We start from the raw sequence: 8,922 nt of genomic DNA on the forward strand, positions 1-8,922 counted from the left end.
CATTGATGTACGATGTACGTCTACAATGTACTGTACTGTACTTGTGTATATATACTGCTTACTCCCATCCCGTTCCGGTTCCTCCGTGTCTCAAACCACTATGAACTATACAATAATAGAATGATATGCAAAGTTTTTGAATGATTTGCTTGTGGAACATTCCCCCCCCAATAGCCGAGATGTTCACGGAAAACACTCCCTCTCCTAATCCGAAGCATTTATAATCGCCTCACTCATCCCATACCTACAAAATCCAAAATTGCAACAAAAAGTGAGAGAAACAGGGAACGAGCAAAAAGCTCACTAAATGGAAAAGGTAAGAAACGAAATCCTAAATAAACCCTTTTTTGTAGCGGAGGGTGGGGTAATAAATACTAAGTAACATATAAATATATGTGAAAAAAAGAAAAAACACTCCTTATCCAATAAATTAAAATAGAAACAAAAGTGAGAACGAGCAGGAGAACTAGAAGAATAACATAGTTACTGAAATGGACACGACCCAATTGAATCCCAAAGCAAAATTCAATATCAACGCAAACAAGGCCAATCCACTCCCCAGCAAAAAGAAGAAGAATAAAACGAGAAGCACCGCGAGGATATGTATAGAAGAGGGAAAGAGAAGAAATCCAGAAGTATACCATCGCCAGAGAAGCCAAAAGAAAAGAGCAGATACGAAAAGCAAAAGAAAAAGGTAAAAGCGATAAACAAAAAACAAAAGCAGAGGCAGTATCCCAGTTCGTGAATGAAGGATACAGAACATCAGGGCCAGGGACGAAGGGCAAAACACACGTAACAGAATAGAGTAACATCAAAAACGTTCCATACCCAATGAATGAGGGTTTTCATGAGGCAACGAGATGAAGAAGAAAAAATATCAAAAAAACAAAACGGAAGCCAAACAATTAACCAACCCAAATCCTGAATGAATCACTCTCAAAATCCTTCCAAAGAAGCTCAAGGCGGTTCCGCCCATCAAACCATTCAGAAACAAACTATTATTTCGCCATCAGTGACAATCCGCAGAATCTGCTCCTTTTCTTTAAGCTGTCCAGAGATTAAAACCGACCCTACCAACAGGCAGGGCAATATCCCCTTCATCCCTTATCCTTTCCAATTCCATATAAGATTCAGATGAACGACTAGTCCAAGGAAAAATAAAGAAATAGCAGCAAAGGAAACAACACAAACTAATAACTTTACCTCCTCAAAATCGCCTCATACAAAGACCCCAACGTCCCAATAGCGGCCCCTGTCATCAGACCAGGCAGTCCACCAGGAACAGCACCGGAAACCGTCGTAACCGTCATCTGACGGTACATGTTCCAAAACGTGCAATTGCTCGTGTACACCAGGTACGAAATCAGGGCCTTGGAGACGTTAAATACGAGCGGGTCGAAGCTACCCACTTCGGCAGCCTTTGCAGCTGCTGAGGAAGTGGTGCGACGTGTGCCATAAGCATGGCTGCTGCCTTGTTGTGAAATTTTCAAGCTTAGGTTGCAAAAGTACGCGAGCACGGAAGGTAGGAATATGCTCGTGGAAAGCCAAAGGGAGAAGGGTCCCCAGAAGGACGCTTCCAGCAGGATGAACACGTCAGGGACCTTAACGGCGTACTCTGGGGTTCCAACTGTTGACACCGCGGGGAACGTGGTTAGGTAGCGCATGGGGACAATTTGGGAAAGCAAACCACACAGCTCCATAAAGAGGGTGATCAGCTCGATCGTACGGACGCTGCTGAGGCATGAGCGTAGTGCGTCGGAGCGTTCGGTTAGGCCGGACGCGTCCCAGGCCTCAGACATGGACTGGCGGGCTTTGGTGGTTTGGCGATCGATCGCGTCTGTGATGACTGCGGGGGACGGTGGGAGGGAAGGGAAGTGAAGGGAGCGGCGACGCGGGGGGGTGCGAGAGGCCGGGGTTGATTGTTTGCTGGCACTGCTGTCGAATCCACCACATGAGCTACTAGTTTAATATGTATGGTAATGTCTCGCATGAATGGAGACAGAAAAATGACGCGTGAAGGGAAGTGAAGGGAGGGAGAGGAAAACGGGAAGGACGAACGTGGCTTCGACCTCCTCCTTTGGTTTTATCGTTCGCCTCGACCGACTAGGTCTCCTGCCGTCGTCGCCGGACATCATGGGCTCAGGCTTGGGTTCTCTCTTGATAGGAGACGAGCGCGATGTTTGCGACAGACGCCTGTAGTAGTCTGCCAGTTTCTGTTCGCTGGAAAGCGAGGCACGGTTCGTCGAGAGGTGGTCGTCGAGTGCAGCCTCAAGCTCTGTCTTCTTGTAATCCTCAAAGCTATACAATCCGATCACAAAAGAAGTATCTCGGTTAGCAAAAGTGCACAACGCTGTATGCTATTGCTTCGTAAGGCATATATCAAATTCAGACAACGGGACATACTCTTGGAGATTAGATACTTCAGCGAGAACGACGAGGTCACTCTTGCGCAGACCACGCAGGTAGGGTAAAGCGGGCGACATGGCAGGGGACGATATGAGAGCAGAATATGAGTCGCGTAGAGTATGCGATCGTATTTACTGAAGCGTGAGTAGTGGTAACTGGGTATACAATGCTGTCGGTAAGGGGTGATGACGCGGGTGGAGGGTCAGCGAGAGAGAGAAGTGTCGCGGGGAGAGGAGTTGGCGGTGGATGCCGGGATTGTTGTTTACTCGGGCGGCTTAGCGTGTTTTCATCACGGCTTCCCCAAGTTGCGACGCGCCAGGAAAGGGATCAGGGTCAGCTATTTCACATCAACTGTCTTCTTGCAGGGTATTAAATCTGTAAATTTGGATAACTTTGGACATCTCACGATTAATGCGATGTTGTAGTAGAGTTCTTTCATTTCCCGCCACCGGTGTATGTACGAACCACATCCTGACGTTCCTCTGCACTGCACATTTCAATCAAAACCGACAAAAAGGAGAAGATACGAAGACACTGGGAGAGGTGATAACCAGAGGGGATAGAAGAAGCAGAAGGAGAAGAAAAACACACGCCCTATATACACACATGCACATACACACATACACAATTGGCCAAAAATAGAAACAATCCCAAACGCCTTCCTCTATGCAGATTGACCCATAACAAAATGGTCTAGATGATCTCTAGGAAGCAACAAGAAAAAGAGGGGAGCAAAACGAAATAAAGTATAGTAAAGTATAACGTAAAATATACCATTGAAGAAAAGGAAAAGGCTCCCTGGGGTTGGAAGTCTTCTGGAAAAAAAAAAAAAAAAACACTATAAAACAGCTCCACCACCGTCGCCCAGCTCCCCTTCGCTCCGTTGTTGGTATGAATCCAGCTGCTTTAGCAGATACTGATAGAGCACCAACATCGTCCCGCTCTGCACACTTGTCCACAGAAACCGAGGTCCAACTCCTCGAAACCATCCTAAAATCCCCTCCGTCCGGTATATCAATTTCAACCCCGTAAATACTGACGAGGTATCTAATATCAGCGCTCCGGGCTTCACGGTGGATGTCGATGGGGAAGATGTCGATATTAATCTGGTGGACTGTACGGTCTTCGGCGCCGTCTCTTTTATCTTCGTCTGGTGTTTTCCTGTCGTGGAAGGACCAGCAGGAGCAGCAGAAGCAGCAGCAGTAGTAGTAGTAGCAGCAGAAGTTGCCCGTGGAACTGACGTGCCAAACGCATCCGGACTCTGCTGCGTCTGGGTCCTTGTCTTTACAACATCAAGCGGACAAGTTATAACGCCCGCCATGCCCCCCGCCGTCGTAGCCGTTAGAATTTCCAACGGCAACCCGATGTCCCTACTGCCCACCCACTTTTTCGCGAGTTTCTGCTCCTGCTCATAAAACGCAAATTGCAGCGCCGAAAATGGCAGGTCGCGGAAGAGAGTCGCCTTGTAACCAGAAAATAAGGTCCCGAAGCCTTCTTGGCGGATAATTGTGCGGAATGCGTCGATAGTGCCTCTATAATTGTATCCGGAGCGGAAGAAAGGATTATTATATCGTCCCTGTAGTTGTTGGCGGGTCTTTAAGACTTCGGAAGGAACGTAGACAACGGAGGCGGCGAGGTCAGCGATGAATCCTGACGTTTTTGTAATGTTAGTTGGACAGAGAGTAAACAGCCGCCACAACACCACAAGCAGGTAGATATGTAAATACTCTAATACGCACCGCCCGCGAGATATGATAACGATGGATTAACCCCCGCATCCAGCATATGTCTCTTGCTATACTCGTACGTGCCGAAAAATATCACCGTCCCGGGAAACGAGCCAAGCAACGCCGGCGTGACACCGCTATATAACCCCCTCCGAATCCCTTCCTGCCGTAGAATGGTAGCGTACGAGGAGGACATAGATGTGTATTTGGGTGGAACGTGCGGGTCACCTTGCTGCCGCGTCTTGACCGTGTCCAGCGAGTGCATGAGAAGGTCACCGCTCGTCCCGCCGATGCCACCAGCTAACATTGACTAGGAACGGTACGGAGAGAAGTGTGAATATTAGCCATAAAATCGAAAAAAAAAAAAAAAAAAAAAAAAAAAAAAAAAAACCAAGTAACTTATTGTTTGCATATCCAACCCTCGATCGGACCCAAAATAGCACCTTTTCGTGTAATACGTACGTGTATGTACGGCGGTCTCGCCGCCTCAACATCAACTTCCTCATGCAGCATATGAGCACGGGCATCCACCCCATCATTATCCCCCATTATCCTCGCCCGCTTACTTCTCCTCTCCCCTCCAAACTCCGTCGTCATTGTCGCATGCGCCCGATTCGGGTCCCAATTCCCGTCACCATATACAGCAGAAGGCTGGAGAGTAGCTGTGGCGGTAGGGGTGGGGGTAGGGGTGGGAATCGCAATAGTAGTCGAGGGCGATGATGTGCTCGTCGTGCTATTGGTGGTCGAGCCAGAGGAGAACAGGCCAGGCATCGGATTCCACGAGGTCGTTGTCGTTGTTGTTGTTGTCGTCTTTGTCGTCGTCGTAGAATTCAGGTTCATCGCCGCGCCCTCCCCCGTCGCTTTTTTTTTTTTCCCCTTGCTCTTTTTTTAAGTTTTTCTGTATCAGGCGAGTAATTGAAACGCTTCGGTATTTCCTTTTAGAGTACAATTATGTACAAAATATTTATATCCTCTAGCGGCGGGATATTTCGTTGTTTCGTTTTTTGGTTCTTTTTTTTTTTTTTTTTTTTTTTTTTTTTTTTTTTTTTTTTTTTTTTGGGTCTATGTTTGGCTTCGCGAGATAAACCGGCTCTTGCTTAAGAGGGCGTGGGCCGCGGGAATTTTCGGGGAGGTATCTAGCTATGGGGGGGTATATCTATTTTCTTTAAAGGGGTCCTCTTGTCTGGGTCCCCCCCCCCCCCCCCCGATATTCTTCGAGGGCTGACAAGAGCACTCAAGGCATCGAATTGAGCAAGAAAGAATGATTAATTACAGAATTCGAAACGAAGGGCGGACGGCGATGCCATCCTTGTTCATGTGCTATTCGAAAGATGAAATGAAATAGACAAAAATAATGAGCAGCGGGGGCGTGTGCGTGTGGGAGTAAATCGGTAATGAAGTTGTGGTTTCTCTCTTCCCTCGGTTTTTTTTTTTGGTTTTATTTTTTTGGTCTCGATGCAATGGAGCTGGATTCTTGGGCGGGTCGGCAGAATGTTGATCCAGGGCCAATGCTCGATGAGCTATCCATGAATGGTCTGGGATGAGCAATAAATGTTGAGACAACAGAGCAGAAGTCAAGTAAATAACATCGCTGATAAAAACAGTAGATATGAAGTTTCCACAAAGCGACAATAAGTATGGAGTAAACCCAGCAGAAATATCGACAGAGGAAACAAGCAAACAAAAACGAGCGCAAGAACGCAAAAAATGATGAGAATGCCTAGACGTACAGACCCATTGACGAAGTAAATAATTTTTTTTTTTTTTTTATTTTTATTTTCCCCGTTTTGAAAGGAAAGAAAAAAATGCTGCTACCAAAATCTCCTCCCTATCTTCGAATTTTTAACTTCTCCCCCCCAAACTGCACTCTGCACTGCAGCCACTCACTCAATAACAAACATTACTCAAACTTAGATAGTAAACATTGTCTTAAATGTATTTGCCGTGGTCGCATGATAAGCATCCCCAACCTATCCCGCCGAAAAAGAAAAGAGAAAGAAAGCACAAGGAAGAGATAAAAGGAAAAAATTGACCTGGTCTGTCTGTCTTCGTCTGACTGTCCGCGGGTGTCAGGAGTAGAAAGGCACCAAGTTAGACGAACGCGGGTCCAGACTGATAAAGACAGTTTGTTTCTTTGGCATGTGCGCGCATTGGATTATGTTAGGGGCTTCGTATCCCACCGAGTTTTGCCTTCTCCTTCCCCTAAGCGTGCACATGTTAGGCAACCAGGGGTCCGAAGAGATAATAGTTGGAATGCGAATGCCACGCCTATACTCTGGACACGCAAACGACAAAGAGCAAGGAAAATAAGTCGCCAAGGCTTTTTAACACAAAAAAGGAAACATGCTGTGAGCGAGAGAAACAAGTTTCGTCATGGTTGTTGCTGTTGTTGTGTACAATCATCATTATGTTCATTTTCGGATACCGAGGTTGCGGGAAAAAAGAAAATGGGGTAGCATCAGATGGGCCGTCCGAAAATAATAATAATAATAATAACAATAATCAAATCAAGTCATTATATTATTGTCATCTTTGAACATTTACTGGGGCTTCTTCGCTCCCGCAGCAGCACCCTGGTACCCGCCAAGATACCGCCGGACATCAGTTATGTCATAGGCCTGTCTGACAAGTCCCTTGAACGCTTCCCAGCCTTGTCTCACCTGCGGCGGGGTGTTCTGGTGCGAGATCGCTGCATCAATACGGGCACTTGCACGGGCCACGGTGCCCTGGACAAAAGAGCTCTGCGCATATCGTGAGCGGAAGAAACAGAAATAGATGACCAGCAGCACCCAGCTGCCACTCGAGAAAGTCAGGGCGGAGCCGATGAGCCGGAACATGAGGCTCATTTCAAAGGCAGCTACGAGGCCCATACTGGTGTCATAGTATCTCTTGACGAAGCGGCCGATGCTCTCAGCGAGTGGCGACTGTTTTGTGACTGGGCGGCCGGACGGGGAGGTTGCTTCGCCTGGCGCGGCCGGTTTGGGGGGCTGGAGGGTTGGGATGAGATATGTGCGAGTGTAAGTTGCTACATGAAAGACGGAGTAAATAGCAAAGGGCAAGAGGGCGATTGGGATCTGGCGGGAGTAGAGCCAAACGAGGGCCATGACTGTTTTTCGGGTTGAATTTTTGTCAGCTGCGAGGTAACTTTCCGACATATGTTCAACATAGGGAAAAACAAACGAGCCCACTGACATAGGTATTGGACATTCTCGTCACCAGCCAATTTCATGGCAGTAGCGGGAATAGATCCTCCGAGACGGCCTCGGGCGATATATGCTTTATAGACGACAATTCCATATGTAGCAGCTGCGGATACGAATGCGAAACGATACGACGCTCTGGCCATGCCGGAATAGTAGTTGAATGTAATGTAGGAGAGAAAGTATCGGAAGACAGAGAGAATCAAAGCCAAATGCCTAGAGCGGTGTGACATATCATGTTAGCAAAAGAAAAGCCATTTGTGCTTCTTTTGCATTGTTGCAAAAGCGACATCACCCAATATCGAAGATAAAATCATTCCCGAATCTCCATCTTCACTTCTCCACAATGGTATATATATATATATATATTTCTTCATTTTTCCTCGTACACCGCTTCAAAAGGTAGCTGGAGAGGGATGAAATCGCCAGCAATTGTGCAAGTCAATTTTGGACATACCCAAGAAACCAACCGAACCTGAGAATACATTAGCAAATGACATTCTCTTTTGGGATCATTCATAACGGGGTGACTTACTGTAGGGTTTGGGCGAGCATCTTCAAACGCTCGCCCAAGGGCAGGGTGGAAGGGGGTGGAGGAGCCATCTGCAGCAAGGCACAGTTAAATGTCGAAGCTCAAGGCTAGGTGGTTGGCGCGAGAGGGCAGAAGTTTGTTGAGAGGAGAGATGAAGCAGGAACAGCTGGATGGAGCAGCTGTTGTTGTGTAGTTATCTGCCCTTGAGCCAGGCTGCAGAATATCAAAAGGTCACGGTGGACTCAGGCCAGAAGTCAGGTGTGGAGGATTTGTGCCTTGGAAGGCCGATGTTTGCGTGGTGTGTAACGAACAGCGTCAGAGGGCGTATTGGCGCCCTTCCCGGCATCATATTTGGCGGGCCTGGCGGGCGAGTCCAGTCGCACCAACTGTAATCTGTATTTAATACGACAATACCTGGCACCAAGATATCATGTGACGAATCCAATAATTCTTCACAATTTCTCAAAACACCAAGCAGCAAACATCAGAAATCGCTCTGTTCACCCGGTGGAAATCTCGATCCAAAAGAAGTAGCCGACATAGAAGCAGCCCAATTATGCCACTCTGCTCTGTGTGTACATCACAGTGTCGTGTGGACTGTACCAGTGGCAGTCCACTTCTCCCGTGTTGTGGCAACACCAGCCTCGACGTCATCCCGCTGTCTCCAAGCTTCGTTCGATCCTAGACGTCAGTCTATGTCTCCTGCATTGAAGGCATTTTATTATATTATTCATCATTTAACATATTAACCACAGTCTTCCATTTAGTTCTCCATTAGTGTGTCATTGGCCATTGGTCATTACCCCAAACATGTTGAAAGCTGTCTATGACAGCCTCCTGGAGCTTCCTGGATTTCCAATACTTCAAACAGATGAATTGGCTTCGTTTTCTTTATCAAACACTTTCAATATTCATTGTGCTCATATGAATATTGCATTTTCATTTGCTGCAACAATGTGAGATGTGTGTTAATCAAAAGCACATTCACACTGTTTCCAACTGTATCATCTCTTCCCCAGAATCCATTATAAAGAACAAAAAACTACTCAATTATGCA

The 8,922-nt window shown here is 46.9% G+C and overlaps 3 protein-coding genes across 3 annotated transcripts; all 3 read right to left on the bottom strand.

The window, feature by feature from the left end:
* Positions 1–1,199: 1,199 nt before the first annotated feature.
* Positions 1,200–2,483, bottom strand: HCAG_03833 (predicted protein; the record flags this gene model as incomplete). Its single annotated transcript, XM_001541685.1, has 3 exons — positions 1,200–1,935; positions 2,059–2,298; positions 2,404–2,483. 3 exons carry the CDS (start codon positions 2,481–2,483, stop codon positions 1,200–1,202), a joined length of 1,056 nt encoding a protein of 351 aa, XP_001541735.1.
* A 761-nt stretch (positions 2,484–3,244) lies between these two features.
* On the bottom strand, positions 3,245–5,440 carry HCAG_03834 (conserved hypothetical protein; the record flags this gene model as incomplete). The annotated part of the gene is made up of 4 exons (XM_001541686.1): positions 3,245–4,056; positions 4,146–4,443; positions 4,596–4,993; positions 5,407–5,440. The coding sequence occupies 4 exons, from the start codon at positions 5,438–5,440 to the stop codon at positions 3,245–3,247; spliced, it is 1,542 nt and encodes a 513-aa protein (XP_001541736.1).
* Positions 5,441–6,673: 1,233 nt separating this feature from the next.
* On the bottom strand, positions 6,674–7,936 carry HCAG_03835 (predicted protein; the record flags this gene model as incomplete). The annotated part of the gene is made up of 3 exons (XM_001541687.1): positions 6,674–7,239; positions 7,326–7,549; positions 7,869–7,936. The coding sequence occupies 3 exons, from the start codon at positions 7,934–7,936 to the stop codon at positions 6,674–6,676; spliced, it is 858 nt and encodes a 285-aa protein (XP_001541737.1).
* Positions 7,937–8,922: the final 986 nt, after the last annotated feature.

This window comes from Histoplasma capsulatum, genomic scaffold, assembly GCF_000149585.1.
Source record: "Histoplasma capsulatum NAm1 scaffold_3 genomic scaffold, whole genome shotgun sequence".
NCBI classification, from domain to species: Eukaryota; Fungi; Ascomycota; class Eurotiomycetes; order Onygenales; family Ajellomycetaceae; genus Histoplasma; species Histoplasma mississippiense.